The sequence below is a fragment of the Anoplopoma fimbria genome, chromosome 23 (genome assembly GCF_027596085.1).
Source record: "Anoplopoma fimbria isolate UVic2021 breed Golden Eagle Sablefish chromosome 23, Afim_UVic_2022, whole genome shotgun sequence".
NCBI classification, from domain to species: Eukaryota; Metazoa; Chordata; class Actinopteri; order Perciformes; family Anoplopomatidae; genus Anoplopoma; species Anoplopoma fimbria.
The window spans coordinates 2042506-2062456 of NC_072471.1; the positions used below are offsets into that span (position 1 = coordinate 2042506).

Genomic DNA, 19951 nt, shown 5'->3' on the forward strand with positions numbered 1-19951 from the left:
TGCTCTAGCTAGCAGCTTTAAAGAAATAAAGAATACATCTGAAATAAAGAATTTGTAAACATTTTTTTCTTCTGAAGAATAACCAGTCAAGAAACCGGCTGAATAACCAGTCAAGTCAATCTCTTCATCCTCTTATTTTTTCCATTCTATTTGACTGCATCGGTAAGCTAGCAGTGCATTAGCATAAAGTTTGCAGTCAGTCTGCAGATGCGTCACTCTAGCTAGCTGGTGTAGCGTTAGCCGAGGCTCGGAGGTTTGCGAAGCCACTGGAAGAACTGCCGCCGGTGGAGGCGGTGCCAACGCACGTTGCCCTCGACGATCTCCAGCGCCCGCGGCCACGCAGGCCCCGCCCCTACACCGCTGGACTGGATGAACTCCTTCAACTGAGGAGAGAAAGGATGAGGAAAAAGAGAGACAGATGTGGAAGAAGGAGTAAGGTAATGGTAAGACGAGATATGAGGAAGAAAGGAACAGAAGATGATAGAAACGTTATTGGAATATTAGAAACACCTCCGTGAAAAGAAAGACAGAATAATTGCACCACCCAAGAGGCTAAAAGGGTAACTATATACCCAGAAATATGACAGGGTTTGAATGTGTCATCAACATACTGATGATTTATGGCTCATACAAACTATATGAATCAGATTTCTATACCGATCATGTGACTTTCTGTCTTATATTGGGTAACTTGAGATTGCTTAACAGGATTGACATTTCTGGTCTCCAGACTTCGTCAAAACACACGCAAGAAGTGGTTTGTGAAAAAACCATAGACCCTGTATGATGCTACTGATGCTAGATATGTCTTGAGTTCTGCAACGCATCGGGACATCTCTTAGATCAAAACTTTGAAATCACACATATCAATATTGGGTATAAGGTAACCAAAGTCTGTAGTACTGCAGCTAAAACATAGACTGTATTTAAGAAGTGCATGTACAACGTCACCAATCGGTTTGATGACTACGGATTTGAAGCCTAGGGTTTGGTATTCTGGCCGTGGCCATGTTGATTTTTGGCCAATACCAACCCTATATATACACTAGTGCATTTTCCTACTTTATTACCATTTTACTTTGTTTTGCAACCAGAGGAGCCAAGTCTTGCACCAACCTTCAACTTCGAAAACCATCAAATAAAAAGCATCGGTATAGGTCGTCTGTGCAAACAGCTTATTACGACACATATTGACCTTTGTTGACATGTGACGAAGTATAAAGAGCAACAGAGTCCACATAGGGAGAAGGTCAAAAGAGGGTGGGTCAAAGAAACACTAGGACTTTCACCCAAGATGGCAAGAGACTCTGTTAATATGTGAGTTTCTTGATGTTTTATTACATCTCTTAATGGCACAGAAATATTCCAGCCAGAAAATGTGAGCTATTAAAGCTAAACTGTCTTTTGAAAATGAGGTTGATAATCAAAAGAGAAACTTTGCTTTAAAGGTTCATAACAAGAGGTAAAATGTCCAGCATGAAAGAACGAGGTATCAAAGTGAAACTTTTAAAAAGGAGGGTAATTAAATGGAAAGTTTTCCAGCATGAGAGGTGATGTATTAAAGAGAAACTTCTTCTGTCGGAAGAGAAACTTTGAACCGTTGGAAGCCAGAGAACGAATGTGATTTTCATAGTTAAGGACCGAGGAGGAAACTTGGTGTTGTTCAGAGTTTGACAGATTCAGTGGAGCGCGGGAGAAAATCCATCCCTTCAACTGACTTTAGTACAGCTCATATCGTTAACTCCTCTGCTCTCCTGTACTTCCACTTTCCACTCCTCTATATCCTCCCTCCTTCTCTTCCTATCCTACACTTTCAGTTTCTGCTCTTTAACTTTAACCTCCCGTTACCTTTGCGACCATCCCAAGACCCATTTCTCATAATTTCCCCGTGGGCAGATTCTTTTTAAAAATCAGAAATCGTTTAATAAAAGGCTCATGATTATTTTCATTTCAGGCAGTTTTTTGTATTCAGGGGTCCCATTTTAATTCATGGTGATTCTGTTCACAGACACCATAAAGCCCACGCTGAGGCTCCTTGTTGTTACCATACCAACATGAGTGGTAGAGATATCAAACAAAATGGTTTCATTACAATAAAATAAAATGAAAAGACAGATTTTAAATCAAAAACACCCACAACCCTTTTTTTATGTCGAAAAATGTCAATTCTCTGTAGTGTTTGTTGTTACTACTGCTGCTACTTGTTCATTACATTACAGTCATTTAGCAGACGCTTTTATCCAAAGCGACTTACAGTCAGTAGTATGTTACATATCATTCACCCATTCACACACTGATGACAGGCTACCATGCAAGGTGCCACCATCAGACTCTAACTAACATTCATCATCCAGTCCACACCGATGGCCTTCAGGAGCAACTTGGGGTTAAGTGTCTTTCCCAAGGACACATCGACTCCCGAAGCCGGGTATTGAACCACCGACCCTCTGAATGGAGAACTACCTTGCTCTCCACTACACCACAGCTGCCCTTCTGCTTCCATTTTATTTCTACTTTCTCTTTTTGGTAAGTGTTTTCTGAGTTTCATTACAATCACAATAAATAAATGAATTCCTTTCTTTCCAATCAGCAGGTCCAAGGACAGCCCTCTAAAGGCACAATTTTGATACTTGGCTACACAAATAAAATGTAATTGAATTAAAATTGAATAAAAACATCCAAAATATTGTCAAGAGATTTTGGATTTAACTAATTTGACATTTTCCACTTTTTTCTTCTTATTAAATTAATAAAGAAATCCTTTTTCCTCTTTGTCATTATCGAGTAACTTGATGGGGTAAATCTTTTCTGAATGCTTTCCCTTGTCTTTGAATCGTATCTGTGCAGGTCGTTAAGGTGAGTCAGGAGGTCAGAGGGAGGAAACGGGACTTCAGACCTCCATAACGTGAGTGTGTATTTACCTCATTGAGTTCTCTCTCAGTGTTCAGGAACTCCGTGACTCCTCCGATGAGCTTTGAGTTCATGAACAACGCTTCACCGTAACTGAACAGAAAAAGCCCAGAGTTAGTATTACTTCACTGTACAGCAGCACGACGTGTATAAACACTCAGCAAACTCACCGAGCGTTCAGGATGTCCCACTTTTCTCTGAAATACTTCCAGGCGAGGTTTCGACCCTGCGGGTTTCTGCCCACGTGGATGATGACGTCGATCACGTCCTGCTCCGGGACCAGGTCAGAGGTCAGGGACAGGTTCAGTAACCTGGGAGACACAGAGACACGGACCGAGCTCAGTAACCATGGTGACAGTAGCTACTATTAACTCTATGTTTTTTCTTTAATATATATAACTGGAGACGCGACGGGGGAATTCTCTGTGTGCCATAACATGTAAATATATGCTAATATATGTTAGCATGCTAAAAGATTAGCCTGTAGGTCATATTTGGAAATGACTCAAGCTTGCATGGTAACAAATGTAATGCTACAGAATTAAATTAAATTTACACAGCATACCAAAACATAAGCCTGTATATCTCCAAATGTTTTAGCATACTAACAAACATTAATATGCTTTTTTTTTAGTAACAGAATGAAACATTAGCTTACTCAAGCATGCATTTTAGTATTTTACAAGCTGTGCAAAGTTAGCATGCTAAAATATCCACCTGAGAGTCTTGTTAACTTAAATTAGCATAGTGAACGTACAGTCTTATTTATGGTGATTCTGTAGAGGCGTAAAAGGTTAAAATACAAATTTAGTCTCATTTTAGCATGATTTTTTTACAGAGTTAACATGCTAAAATAGGAACCTGGGGGTCATATTAACAATAACATAAATCTGCATAGTTAACATGCAATCTTATTGATGGTTATGCCAATTGTTGGAATGCTAAGGTTTCATAGAATGCTTAAACTTTAGCCTGTAACTCTTGGTATAACAACAAAAAAATGTGACAAAAAATCTGGCCATCACCATCTTGTATTTTTGCAACCAGTGAACAGGAAGTGACCATATTTGGACTGAGGAGGAGTGACGTAGAGACGCCGTATACGTCTCTGGTGTCGACCTGTCAATCAGTGTGTAGCCCCGCCCTAAAGCATCCCCTGCTTTATGGTCTGTTTGACTCTAAATGGAGCATCATTTACTAAATGAACATCATGCTGTATTGAAGAAGACTTGAAACTAGAGATTGAGACCATAAACTCATGTTTACAATGTTTACTGAGGGAATACATCGTTGCTTGTAACCACGGTTCACTCCTCTGAATCAGAGACACAGACTTTACAAGAGCGACAGTAATCTGACTGCTCACAGCTTTTCAGAGATTAAAAGGATTTACAGAAACCTTGTGAGAGTTCGGCTGCTCAATTCAAAAGTGTGAACACAACGTTTCATAAGATGTGAGCCGAACAAAGAGTCAGACGAGAGACTTTCACAACAAAACCGATGTTTACTCATCCAACATTGTGTTCAGAGTTTACCTTCATCTGCTTTTACTTTAGGTTCCTGTTTCTTTGTATCGCTGTGTTAGTGTGTGTGTGTGTGTCGTGTGTGTGTGTGTGTGTGTGTGTGTGTGTGTGTGTGTGTTGGATGTTTGTAGCTGCCGTCTTTTCATTAAACCACCAAATCAATTTTCTCTCCCTCCCTACCCACAATCCCTCTGTGCTGAAAGCATTTCCTGTGAGACCAATCAGTGTGTTTCTGCTGTGTGATTTCTTTCTTTATTTAGGTGTGTGTGTGTGTGTGTGTGTGTGTGTGTGTGTGTGTGAGATAGCTGCTATCTGAACATGCAGTACTACCTCTCTGATTGCAGAACAGTTTACTGTGGCTGGGAAATCAATACCTGACACACACACACACACACACACACACACACACACACACACACACACACACACACACACACACACACACACACACACACACACACACACACTGATCCGTCTCACGTACAGTTTTGAGTGTGTGTGAGATCCAATTGTCGCCATTTTTCTCAACGTGAGATAGCGGCAGTTAGCTCCTGGTAAAATACTCTGCTGTCAACACACACATGCAGACACACACACACACACACACACACACACACACACACACACACACACACACACACACACACACACACACACACACACAGAGGGCCAGATTTACAAACATGTACGGCCTCGGGCTACTTTTCATCTTTCAGTTCATTTGCCGTCTTTTTCTCTCTCAGTTTGCCACAAAAATCTTATTTAGAGACTTGAAAATGAAGGGAAAGTATGTAAACATGAATATTGCACATAAAGTTGTTAAAGTAAAAAGTACAATATTTACCTCTGAGATAGGAAAGATTAAGTAAAATGTAAATATGACAGTGAAGGACAAGCACCTCAAATGTGAACTAAAACTGAATTTAAAAAAAAGATACTAAATTACATTCCACCCTTGTTAACATGGTGGAAAACTCTCCTGCTTGGATTTAAGCGCATAAGAACTCTTCAACATCCAACATTTGGGAGTCATCTGCTGAAAACTGTTGCATTCACAAACATAAAATCTGACGAAAGTTACTTAAATCTAACTTACCTCCATGCAATATGAAAGCGGTTGCTCATACTGATGGAGATTTATCGACAAACTCTGAAGTTCCCCTGCAGCTCTATAGAATGCTTTTTGTTTTGTACCTTTACTGTTTAGGTTCAGTCTCTCAGCTCTCATTAATCTCGTTTCCTACAGCAGCAAGAAAGCTGTGATAAAGCCACTGTACACTACCTGGACATGTAACGGTGTGTCTACGATTATACAAATCACAAAACCTTAGAAAGTGTGGATATTGATCAAAAAAGTTTCTACTTGAGGTTTAAACCAGTGAATTCTAAGTCCTTTTAGGGTCAATAATATTCATTGACTGAACTTTAAAAACAAGCTGTCTCATACATTTGAAAAAAACACTGACTTGTTTCGCTGCGAGGTTTGACCTGGTAGAAACCAGACTGTTCTAATACGGTATTTGTAGATTTACCGACGAAAATATTTATGTATTGTAATTTGTAGATATCCCACAAATTCAAATCATATGTTATCCAGCAGAAACCCACAAAGTGTTGCACGATATGGGGATGGATGGATCAAACAGAAAACGATTGTTAACACAGGAGACATGTTCGTGCGAGAAATCAACATTGATTAGTTTGTTACGTAACTTCCGTACTTAAGAAATGCTTCTGTTGTTATTTGAACCCAAACCACAATCTTTTCCTGAACCTAACTAACTATTTCACGATCTTTTCCTAAACGTAACTAAGTGACTCACGATCTTTTCCTTAACCTAAGTATTTACCAATCTTTTAAAGTATTTCATGATCTTTTTTAAAACCTGACTGAGTTGTTCCCTGTGAAGAAGGACGTTTATTCTGTAAAGACTGTATTCATGTAACGAGGGGAAATTCACAATTGCTGCTGGACATTTGTAGAAAAACACACGCAAAATTAGGTAAAACGTTTCTTAAGATATCATAAAACCTGTTGTACCATGATACGTTAGTAGAAAGCTAGAAACAGCGATGTGTCGTCCGTACCTGTTGAGGAGGAAGGTGTTGTCCGAGCAGGTCAGAGCCTCCAGCAGGATCTTCTTCTCTGAGACGGCGTTGGTGGAGTGAAACTTCATCCAGATGAACTCCCAAACGTCCTCGTCCATCAGACTGACCCCGGTGCAGTAAACTATGTCTCTGATGTTCGGAGGAATCCTACAAAAGACACAGCGTCTTTCCATCAGACGGACACAATATGCAAGACATCTCCAATAAAGCAAGCGTGTGTCATGTTTTAGGGATGTTAATAAGTGTTGGATTTGGCTTCTGTGCACTAACAGAGACATGATGTGAGTTTGAGAGTGGACCAGTGCAGGTAATAAAGTGAGAAACCCTGATAAGACACGTCCGTAGGATTAAGAAGGACTCTCTCTGGATGCTAAGTGAGGAAATTCTGATTCCACCAGGGAGCTCCATTAAAACCCTTAACTTCTCCTGTGGACTCGTAAAACGCAGAGACACAATTAAAGACATTTTGAAACCAGCTGAGACTCCAGAAAGTCTCAATAAGCCTCATTGGCATTCTTCTTCATGGAATACTTTTGAAGTTTGAACCAAGCAGTTGTAACTGTTCACAATATAACTTCTGTCTCTAAGTCCAACTATGTCCAACTATGACAGACGTATTAACAAGAATGTCTGATAATAGATGTGTATTTTCGTGGGTCTCTGTGCAATATTATATTACAGTTTCATGTGCGATACTATTTTCTTTAATGTAATGGGAATTGTTTAACTTTCTACTTCTTTTTCAATATGATTGAATATCATTCTTAATATCATGCTCAATATTACTTTTCTATTTTAGTTTCCATTATGAAAGTGGTGTTAGTATAACTTCGTATACTTTTACTTTTGTATTTATTCTTTGTTGTTATATTGTCTTTTTTCTTTCTTAGTTTCTGTCTTATGTTTTGACTTTATTTATTTATCTTACTCTTATTGCTATTTTAATACATTTTTCAATGGTGTCAGTATTATTTCTTTTACACTTAATTATTTTATTCTATTGCTCATATATGTTTAGAATTGTATTCCATTGTTTTTTGTTATTCTTCTGTTGTAATCTTTAATGAAACTCTGGCACAATAATTTCCTTGGGGACTAATAAGTTCTATCTTATCTCATGTTTTTACAATCAGTAAAAAAACAACTTAACTTCAAAAACAAGTTAATATCAGCCTTAAAGTTTAATTCAGAGTCTGGCTCAGAGCAACTGATGGAGAACTTAAGAGAGGGAAAGTTCTCTAAGGGGAAGAGGCTGGTGAGGACTTTGGCGTTCGTGTTCCATGGGACACTGACTTAACTTATTTCACGTGACTTTCGCCACTGAATCACATGACGTCATATCCGTAGTTCACGTTACGTTACAAGCATTTGAGCAGAAACAAAATAATTTCAATTAATAAATGAAATGATTTACTGCGGGACCCCCGATTGCCGTCGGCTATTTCACATCCTGAGCCTCAGTGACCAGCAGCTCACACTCATTGAACTGGAGTTACTACAGGTTACTACTTTTTCTGTTGTTGTTGGGTGTTTTAAACACCAAACGTACTGACACACACACACACACACACACACACACACACACACACACACACACACACACACACACACACACACACACACACACACACACACACACACACACACACACACACACACACAATGCCTCAGCTGGTTACTGGCCTGAAACATCAGTAAAGCAAAAAGGTGAACCTTTTCTGACACTATAATATGTAACGTAATGAGTGTTTGACCTAAATTGTCAATAAATCACAATACAGTGAGCTCAGCTGGCAGAATATATATATATATATATATATATATATATATATATATATATATATATATTGTGTGTGTGTGTGTGTGTAATTAGTGTGTGTATGTGTGTTTTCTGAGCGAGTGCAGAGCGAGTGATGCAGGGACAATTACATCATTCACCGACCTGGGAAATCATTTTAGAGATGCTCCACTTAAGAGCAAGCACACACACACACACACACACACACACACACACACACACACACACACACACACACACACACACACACACACACACACACACACACACAGCTGACTGTGGCGTTGAAGTCCTTCTCAGGCGACATCTGTCAAACATCTCAAGTGTGTGTGTGTTTATGAATACGGATGTGTTTTGTGTCGTAGCTTTTGAAGATTATCCATCATGTAAAACATTAAGGAGCTCTGAGTCCGCTGCCACAGCTGCAACGTCTACTTCTGCTACTATCACTATTCTATCACTTATACAGCCACCCCTGCTATTTCTAATAAAAATAACAATACTAATGTAGAGTTTTCTCTCTGCAGACCATAAAAATGGAGGATCAGAACTTCCAGATGGCTCTGATCCCATTAAGTAACACACTCAGAGTGTGTGTGTTTGTGTGTGTGTGTTTTAATGCTCTGTAGAGGATGTTTTATATCCTAAAGCTCCATCTTCCTCCTGAAATATCTCTCCCTCCCACTCACTTCTTCCTCTGCAATAAACTCCCATTCTGACAGTAAACATGTCGTTCCACCATCTGTCTGTCTGTCTGTCTGTCTGTCTGTCTGTCTGTCTGTCTGTCTGTCTGTCTGTCTGTCTGTCTCTGCAGTCTAAATGTCACTCTGAATTCTGAAAATCACTTCGCCGGAGTGATAAAACATTTAAAGTGCCCAGCTGAGCGACATGAGCTCCAGTTGGTACACTTAAAGATGACTGCTGTGCTGTTACTGTGACAACGGAGCATATTGTTCCCAAAGAATTGACACCAGACTCGAGACGTGCTGCTGAAGTGCTTACATTTTAAATCCACCGAGAGTCTGACCTTTATCCCCAGAACCAGCTGTCCTCTCAGCTCCAGAGATACTGAGATCAGCTGACAGACTTCCATCAGAAATGAAATGTCCAGATACGTTGGTCGCGTAGAGTCCTCAGTAGCTCTATATCCTGATGGAGGAACTGGGAGTCTTGATTGATTGTTGTATACATGCATTGTGACATATTTAAAGGGACAGTGTGCAACATTTAGGGGGGTTTATGGACTGATATTGATATTCATAACTATGATTTAATCAGTGTTTATTCACCCAAAACTAAGAATCTTAATGTTTTTCCATTTAAATCTATGTAGGCAGCGGGACGTCTTCCACAGAGTCCGCCATCTTGCACCCCCATGTTTCTACAGCAGCCCAGAAGGGGCCCTGGCTCTATAGTGAGAGCCTATGCCGTTTTATGTTATCTGAAGAGAGGGATGCGTTCAAAAACCCGGTAAGAAACGGCTCCGGGGCTAAATTATTAGAGATCATAGTATCGATAAAGTTTACTGGTGTTTTTATTTGTACTTTTTAATGTTTTCATGTCATTTATTATCACACTGCAGCTCAATTTGCTCTGCTCTCTCTGTTGGGTTGAGCTCCTCCCACTACACCACACACACATACACACAAAGACACACACACACAAAACCCGAAGCCTATGCAAATAGGCCGCTGTGGTGAATTGAAGCAGTTGAAGTAAAGGATGCTCAAGTTGACAGCAACTACGCTTGTTACATGCAATAAAATATTAACTCGTAAAAATCTGTGAACATGTAAACAAAAGTGAAACCTAATACAGTCACCCACAACCGCTATGTTTACACAAGCAAAGCTCGCACGAGCAGCCAAACGCTTTTTTTTGGTAAACTTCTCTGCTTGCTGAGACAAAGCAGCCAGGACGACATGGTTATGCAACTAGTTAGCTAGCTCGCTAATGTATGCACCATGCTTTAATGCTACAATGGTAACAGAAAATGCGCCAAACAGCGGGCTGATGGCCAACGGGTCTAATGGTCGTTCAGCTTTTCTCCCTACAGCTCTGGAGAAGGATGAGCTACCTAGCTAAATAGCTCACTAGCCAACCATCTGTATCTGGAGTTGTGTTTGCTCACTTTCCGGCAAGATATGACACTTTATGGCCCCACTAATTACTGTATTTACCACAACCAACAACAAACTCCATTTTCTTTTTTTAATTATCAAATGAACATGGTAAACAGTACAATTTCTGCTCCACTCCTGTTCTATTATTGAGGAAACAGCCAGTTTATCAACACAGAGCACCGCCGGGTCCAAGTAGAACACCAGCATAGAGATACTGAACACAAAGCACAGAGAATGAAAGAAGTGGGGGGTTAATGAGGGCCGCCAGCAGTTCATTGTTAAACCAGGACCCCCTTCCAGATGAACCCATAAACGGCTGCATGTAGCTACACTAAGATAAATCTGAAAACAGCTCTTTTTTCTGATCCATGTAGACGGTTCATTTACAATAAAAACCCCAGTGGGACATCATTAACACTCCAAAGAGGACGCAGGAGCTAAAATATTAGCTGTGCTCTGCAGTAATTACTCTCATTGTCCTCGACTGGAATTTAGCCAGAGTCACATTTACAGCAGGTGGATCCTGGTGGAGACGCAGGTGTGACGTAGGTCTGCTGTTTGAATCATCATATCAAAGGTGGATCTCTTTTTTGGTGTCACTGTTCTGTAGTTTCACAGAAATCACTGCAGAATGAACTGTGCTAAATAAAGTCTCATGTGCTCTGCTTTCTTTTTAAGAAGAGAGCTTCATTTATTCTGCATGAAATCCACATGCATGTGCTCTTCAGATGGGATTACAAAATAACAGAGTAGAGCATGAAATATTTAAAATAGGAGATCACCCCTGCAGAGATTAGACTTCATGAATGTAGATTTATCTGGCACTGAAAAATGGAGCGTTTCCAAATTGCTTCTTGCTAAAAAATTTGCTTCCCCCCCAAAAGAAATGCTGCCAAATGGTTGTCATGTGGACAGCTCCCTCGACGCTCGTGCTACAAACAACAAGTTAACTTTGACAACAAGAGGACTGAGGACACGGTCAGTGGGAAAATAATTAAAAAGGTAGTGAAATGTTTTTGTTGTTCACGCTGATCGTGTTTCTGACATTAACGAGGACTTGAATCCATTCATGAAATGTGCTGGATGGTGCTTTATTTAGTGTTTTTTAATAAATTCACACATCCGTCTCATCATCAGCTCCCTGCTGCTCTGTACAGAACACCAGCATCTGTTTCTATTTAATTTGCCGTTTGAAATCTAATTTTGCAGATCTCGTTAAGGAGCCAGAGGGAGCGAACGAGCCGCAGCATTTCAAAGAGGAAAAAAAGTTAAAGCTGTTTTCTCTTTTACCTTTATAGGTTAATTGAAAGTAGAACATGTGTTGCATGAAAAAAACACTAGGACTCAGTTATGATTTACTACAATTCAAATATAGAGAAACAGTAATTAGTTTTTGTCCAAAGCAGCTTACATTATTCAACCCACATCCACTCACTCGGGGAGGTAATTTGGGTTTCAGGTGGTGAAGCAGCTCCACATATTCTCCCTCCAATCAAGTCGGTATCACACAGCGTTACTTTCATAAAGTAAGTCAGGTTTCAACTGTGTAGCACAAAAATGCAAAATGTAAACCGTGACGTATCACGTTACCATGACAACGTCATAACATCTTATGTTTGATTGTGAGTTTTTCATTTTATACTTTTTACTCCCTGATTCCAATGTTTTTTAGTCCTCTGACTGACAAGATGAGAGTTATTTGTCCAATAAACTATTTTTCTGGTTTAGTTACATTACATGTTTGATGAATAAATCATTTGTGTAATAAAGTCTCTGCCTGCTTTTTTTCTGCTTTCATGTGTTTTTATCAACCATCTTGAATCCTTAATGTTTTTCCTAAATGTATTTATTTATGTATAAATTAAATTAAACTAAATTAAATTACATTTTATTTTGTTTTATTTTATTTACAATCATTTTTTTCAATTTCTTTTTTATTATTATTTATTTATTGTCTTTGTCAACGATAGATGTGATGATGCCAGTTTCTTAAGTTGACCATATGTGTTTGTTTACTTCCTGATTTGTTCTGTTTTGTTGTTTAAAAAAAAAAAATGGGAAAAAAAGAAATATATATATCGATATACCAGGCTGAACTCACATGTGCCGTCCTCTTTGTCTACATTTTTTTTATCGTCTCCGGCTTCCACTGAAAAACCCCGTCACATTTCTATGAATTGTGGGTAATTCCCTCGGGAAAAAGTCTGCAGAAATGCAGACTTGCGGAAAGTATTCCCAAAGGGCTCAAAATGTCTGAGAGAGAGCGTCCTCAAACTCTGGACGGTTTGACAGCGAGACAGAACATAACCCTAAAGGACTGTGGGAAGGTACATCAAAGTCTGTGAGTCCGTGAGTGAGGAGATACTGTGTGTGTGTGTGTGTGTGTGTGTGTGTGTGTGTGTGTGTGTGTGTGTGTGTGTGTGTGTGTGTGTGTGTGTGTGTGTGTGTCCGTACCTGTTCTTGTTGCTGGAGATCCAGTCAGAGATGTAGGCGACGGCCTGACGGTGGCACTGTTTGTTTCCGAAGCTACATGCTAACATGATTAGCTCCCTCTGTAACTCCCTGAAGAGAAGAAGGAAAAACATGACGTGTTGACATATGAATGGATTTCCTATACAGGACACAGTGTGTGTGTGTGTGTGTGTGTGTGTGTGTGTGTGTGTGTGTGTGTGTGTGTGTGTGTGTGTGTGTGTGTTGCATACTCAGTCTGGTAGGACGCCTGCAGCACGTTGCCCTCGCTGCCGGGCCCGTTAGTTGGCCAACCCATCTGATGGTACCGTGATGCAACCTGCTTCAACACGTAGTCCTGTTAAAACACACACACACACACACACACACACACACACACACACACACACACACACACCATTAGAGCTAATGAAGAGACTGACTGACTGACTGAGGCGGTTATTGATCGATCGGGTCTTTACACTGAACAGGCTGTATTCGTCCGTGCGGTCCAGCAGTTTGTCCAGCTGGTAGAGCGCTCGGCTGGCAGAGTGCCACGGCAAGAAGGACGGCTCCTCCGGCAGGTAGCCAATCAGCTGCAAGGGAACGCCCTGTGGGAGGTAACCAGCCCTGAGAGAGAGAGAGAAAAGGACGGTCAAATTTACCCCACAGTGAGTTAATAGGTCAAGATAATTAACTGTTACTGGTGAAAACATCTGGAACAGGCGGCAACTTCCAATTCTGCTGTGTGAAGTCAAAGCTTCCTGTCTTAAAGCTGCATTCTCTCTCCTGTCCACCAGGGGGTGACTCCTCTGGTTGTATAGAAGTCTATGAGAAAATGACTCTACTTCTCTCTTGATTTATTCCCTCAGTAAACATTGTAAACATGAGTTTATGGTCTCAATCTCTAGTTTCAAGTCTTCTTCAATACAGCATGATGATCATTTAGTAAATGATGCTCCATTTAGAGTCAAACAGACCATAAAGCAGGGGATGCTTTAGGGCTCTACGTCACTCCTTCGCATTTCAAATGGTAACTTAAGTTCATTTTTTTGCGAAAACAACAATATGGCGATGGCAACTTTACAGTCGTAACATGCATACATTCTTTACAAAATAAACTTCTATCTTCACAGGAAAGAACTCTTGGATCGGGTTTAAATAACTACAGAAGTTAAGTGACAATCAACGTTGTGCCTTCTGGTTACGGGGACACAAACAGCGCTCTTTTGGACAAAAGTACAATGTTTGTTGCTCTCTACAGTTTGTTGTTCGTGTTAACATGGATTATATATAAAATCGACCCTAAACAGCTCTCCAGGCAGCTGTATAGTAATAACAGCATGCCAAAAAACATAGATAAAAATAAATCTTTTTGGACTCAGGATATGAATTCAATTTGAAAAATGATCCTCATGACATTTGATCTTCAAACCTCAAGCACTGTGTGAGAGAAAGAGAGAGTTAATAAAGTACAGTACGACACATTGAGATAAACTTGGCCTCTGAATGCCAGCACAGATATTTAGTCGCCTCCTCATGAATATTAACCAGCGTTCTTTGTGCATTCATTAACATTCATGATGTTGTGGGGAGGGGGGGCTTCTTTGACCTTCAGCCCCACCCACAACTCATGAATATTAATGAGGCAGGCGACGTCTAAAAGTGAACTCAGAGAGGTGATGTTGTGTTTTTTTTTTCTTATATTATGATTATCGTTGTTCGAAACGAAGAGAGACGGTTCAGAAAGTACTGCAGAGAAAATTAATAATTTCACAGCGAGTGAGTCTGACCTTTACTGAAGAGCTGTCAATCAAAGTGAGTGGCAGACGCTCAGAGAGAAGGAGGGGATTTCATGTTCTTTTACTGAAATTGTTTCATGGACGGTTTTCAATTTACAGACAGACAGGCTGTGGCATATTCAGTCCGTCTGAGGGCAAGGGTGAAGAAAAAAGCATGTAGCATATCTGGCACTGAAATATGTTTTTTATTTCTTATTTTATGAGCACCCATTAGTGCACTGCACCTCGTTTTCTCCACTGGAGGATACTTTGATGCCTTTTCTCTACTGGAAAGTCACCCAAATGGGCACCTTATCATGTTTTTCAACCGGAATGGCACTGTAGACTTTATCTAGTATTTCTATCCAAGAAGGGAGCCTTAGAGGGCACTTCTTCATGTTTTGTATTCATTTTTAGGAGACCCATTAAAGCATTGCTTCTTGTTTTCTCCACTGGAAGGGCACTCTGGATCATCTTTATCACCTTTTTGCAAACTGGAAGGGCATCAAAAGGGCACTTTATCGTCTTTTCTCCACTGGAAGGGGACTAAAGAGGACACTTTATTATGTTTTCTCCACTGGAAGGGGACTAAAGAGGACACTTTATCGTCTTTTCTCCACTGGAAGGGGACTAAAGAGGACACTTTACCATGTTTTCTCCCTGGAAGATCACTAAAGAGGACACTTTATCATGTTAACTCTAATGGAAGGGCACTGTAGAGGACACTTCGGAACATTTTCTCTCCTGGATGGACACCTTAAGAGGGGCCTTTATGAGGTTTTCAACACTGAAAGGTCAACTTAGAGGCACTTTTTCTGCATTTCCCCTGTTTCCACCAGTTGGTTGAGAGAGATAGAGAGGGAGAGAGAGAGAGAACTCCACAGAGAGTTAATCTGTTTGAGATAAGACCCTCTAAGACTTTGAGGAGCCAACTAAACTCTAAACTCCAGACTGTCATATTTCCATAATCTAAAGAGGACGTCTTTTCTCCACTGGAAGGGGACTAAAGAGGACACTTTATCATGTTTTCTCCCTGGAAGGTCACTAAAGAGGACACTTTATCGTCTTTTCTCCACTGGAAGGGGACTAAAGAGGACATATTATCGTCTTTTCTCCACTGGAAGGGGACTAAAGAGGACACTTTATCATCTTTTCTCCACTGGAAGGGGACTAAAGAGGACACTTTATCGTCTTTTCTCCACTGGAAGGGGACTAAAGAGGACACTTTGTCATGTTAACTCTACTGGAAGGGCACTAAAGATAACACTTCGGAACATTTTCTCTCCTGGATGGACACCTTAAGAGGGGCCTTTATGAGGTTTTCAACACTGAAAGGTCAACTTAGAGGCACTTTTTCTGCCAGTTGGTTGAGAGAGATAGAGAGGGAGAGAGAGAGAGAGAGAGATAACTCCACAGAGAGTTAATCTGTTTGAGATAAGACCCTCTAAGACTTTGAGGAGCCAACTAAACTCTAAACTCCAGACCGTCATATTTCCATAATCTGCCTCGTATCAAACCTCCACACATTCATCTACATTCCCATCTTGCACCTGGCCTCGGAGGCCATTACCATAATCCATCCAAATTGCAAAAGAAAAAAAACTGCTTACGAGTGAAGGTCCTAAACATGAAGGTGAAAGGAGAGATAGTGGTCGCCATGGCAACAATATTCCAGTCCCATCGATCTGTTTACTTTTCCATTTTTTAACTTGCAGACGTACACCTTCAGGACGCTCTTCATACGTGATCGCATGCGATGCATCGTTAACGCCCCAGCTGTCTGTCTGCTGATTTTATTTTCTGTCTCTTTGTTTCTTTATGTCTCTGTTCTCGCACAGAAAGAAAGTGATCTTGCAGGTCTAGTGATCTATGATGCATAGCAAGCACAATATTCCCCATTTGTTCTCTATCACTCTGTATTGTTCTCTATTTAAAAAAATCTGAACTGCAATTCTGAAGCAGTTCAGATTTGAAGTGCACTTCTCACAATTCTCTTTGTACCTATTGTTGCATAACTCTGACGCCTGAAAGGATGCAATGACAAGAAGAATGAAAAGGGAACTGAAAACTGCAGTAAATGATCTGCTGGGTTTTTAAGGATCACTGCTCGTTTCATTTAACTTGTTAAGAAGCTGAAAGTTAGTGTTTTCAACTTCAATAAACATAAGAAGAAACGTCCACCCGTCATCCTACAATCAATACACCGAGTGCTTCCTTATTTTGTAAAATTAAACAGTACACAAGTTGTAGTTTTTGAGCCCCGCTAACTCCGTCCTAATAGGAGCACTAGATCTTTTTGGCATCCAGAACAAATCACGACTAAACTTCCTAGTTCCTAGTTCCTTCCATTGAAAGGTCCATAGTCCTAAAAAGGTTCTTGGACCTGAAAATACTGGAGGAAGGTTCCAGGGAAACATCGGTGGAGTTTTCATCAACTTCCTCTTAACAATAAACAACGACTTTCAAAAGACTCCAAAGTGTTTTCCTTCAGTCTGTATTTCCCAAATCCCTAAACTGAAGATGGGGAATAAATAAATATCACAAACGTCATAATGAACAAAAATATGACAATAACAAATACTGAAATACTGAGAAATAAAACAAAACAAATACGGACAATTCAAACCCTGAGGTACGTGAAATTGTTCATTCTTGCACTCACTAAAGGAACAGTTTAATATTTTGGATGATCCACTTATTTGCTTTTGTTGTAGGAGATTGATAAACTCATGTTTGTTAGCTAAAGATGAAGCTACAGCCAACAGCCTGTTAGCCTAGCTTAGCATAAAGACTGGAAATAGAGCAGGGGCGTGTCTAAACAAGCGGCACTTCCAGCAGCCAGTTAGCTTAGCTTTAAAAAAGAAAAAAGTATGTATGCACTTTGGGTTTGGGTTTGATTCCCAGGAGACGTTGGAGGATAAAGCCTTTCCTCTGATGCTAACCTCTGGATAAACTTCACCCGTAAGCTCCTGTAGGACGCGATAGAGGCTTATGGACTGTTCTGCTCTCAGAGAGCCAGGGAAGTGCACGAGGAGATTATAGATTTTCAATTTTCCCTCTCACTTACAATCCGTGTGTATTAGTGTGTGTGTGTGTGTGTGTGTCTCCGGGTGTTGTCATCTTAACGAGCTCATTAACTCGTTAACATCGTTAAGGGCCAGTTAATTGTTTGTCCATTAGCCATTAGCAGGGCTCAGTGGAGAGCTAACGAGGGTCTGTTGCGGTCACACACACACACACACACACACACACACACACACACACACACACACACACACACACACACACACACACACACACACACACACAGAGGCGACATCTTTCGCTGTTAAAGCCATTGACACAGCCATTTATGTATGCTAAGCTGCTGCTAAACTAGCTTCACACACACACACACACACACACACACACACACACACACACACACACACACACACACACACACACACACACACACACACACACACACACACACACACACACACACACACACACACACACACACACACAAAGTCCTGACACCACCAATCAGCATTTAGTGCCGCATGGAGGGCGAACGCCTCAGCCAATCAAACCGCAAGCAGAAGAAGAATCAGCATCACTGTGATGAATTCAATGATCTATAATCCGAAATAACATCTGTGTGTCTAGCCAGCAGCTGCTCCATTGCTTGTAGCCTTTGTGCTAAATGCTGCTAGAAACACGTCACAAACTGATCTCAAGCATCTCATTTAACTCTGGGTGAGAAGAAGTGATCATTATTCGTATTCTCATAGTTTTGACCATCATAATTACCAGTAATGTGAACATTGCCCTTGCCAAAACAATTGCTGAGATTTAGAAACATTGAAACACAAATCAGACAGGTCAAGAAAAGCTTAGAAAGTTTGAAAACCATCAGCTACGTCTATCTGTTGGAAAAATGTAATTATTTGTATTTAATAGTTATTATTTACTATATTAACTTCCCCCAAGGACAAAAAGAAAATGATGCATGCAGCTTTACTTCCCTCATACCATCTGCCAACTTCTGCATCTCTCAAAACATACATACATAAAAAATATGTAAAGAAATCTTCACATTGACCTTGTATTTTCTCCTTTTCATTGATCTCTTCATTCATTTAACTGTGAAATCTCAATTATAGAACCTCAGTGTGTACTGCCAAGCTCTCAGAGTGTCTTTTATAATATCTTATTCCATCTTTATTCAATCAGTCCTTATTTTTCTGATGGGCTACCAGAGAAAACACAGAGGTGGGATTAGTCTCCAAACTGCTGTAATATCCAACTTAAGCTCAATTTTGACAACAATATTTACCGTAATTGTCATCACTTACTGTGGCCGCTCAATAAGAGACTTTTACTTTCAGTTTCACCTCCAAATAAAGTGTTTTAGTTCATCAGGATAAACTGTTTGTCTGACTGCTTGTGCTTTTAGACCTTCCTCAGAAATCACTCTGATTCTACAATGTTATTATCACTAATAGACATAATATAAAACACTAGTTAGAATAAAAAACCTAAAAACGACTGCCTTCCTGTATACCATAATGCTGAATGTCCCATTTAAGAATATTATATCATTATATTGTTGCATTATAATTATTGATATATTAATGTCTTTATCACTTAAATGTTGCAGACGGAAAAAGTGGAGCTAATTTTAACATATTTATATATATTTTTAATATATATTACTTTATATACTGCTGGGTAGTTTGTAAATTTCCCTGTGAGGATAAATAATTATAATTTGTTGATTAAATGTTGTACTCTTAATCTGCAAAGTACCTAAAGGCGCACACAAAACGTAGAATATTTACCTCGGAGAAGTAAGTATAAAGGTGCAAAAAATAGAAATACTCAAGTAAAATACCTCAAAATTGTACTTAAGTCAAGTATTTGAGTATAAGTCACCACTGTTTAGATCCAATAAAAACTGTTAAAAGTAATAGTGTGTAATTTGGTTGAACTCACCCTTTAAAAAAATATCTCTAAACTACAATGAGGACTACAAAATCCTACATTGTGTCTTCTAATGTGGCGTTGTGATGTTCATCATTGCCATAGTGACAGATGCAGGCTGAAGGAAGAGCTTCTTTTGCTGTCAGTGTGAATATTTACAGATCTGTAGTTTCTGCTTCTTTTTCTGTACGAATGGAAACCTCCTGCTGGGCTCCTAACTCATGAACACACACACACACACACACACACACACACACACACACACACACACACACACACACACACACACAC

At 39.9% G+C, this 19951-nt stretch overlaps 1 protein-coding gene across 1 annotated transcript in view; it reads right to left on the bottom strand.

Moving 5' to 3' along the window:
• Positions 1-236: 236 nt before the first annotated feature.
• The window catches only part of LOC129112655 (thyrotropin-releasing hormone-degrading ectoenzyme-like), a 137939-nt gene continuing 118224 nt past the window's right edge, over positions 237-19951 (bottom strand). The window contains exons 14-20 of the mRNA XM_054624848.1: positions 13394-13541; positions 13166-13269; positions 12918-13025; positions 6522-6689; positions 3081-3221; positions 2922-3003; positions 237-383 (exon numbers count right to left, since the gene is read on the bottom strand). Of these exons, the coding sequence (XP_054480823.1) occupies positions 237-383; positions 2922-3003; positions 3081-3221; positions 6522-6689; positions 12918-13025; positions 13166-13269; positions 13394-13541 (898 nt within the window). The remainder of the gene's footprint in view (positions 384-2921; positions 3004-3080; positions 3222-6521; positions 6690-12917; positions 13026-13165; positions 13270-13393; positions 13542-19951) is intronic.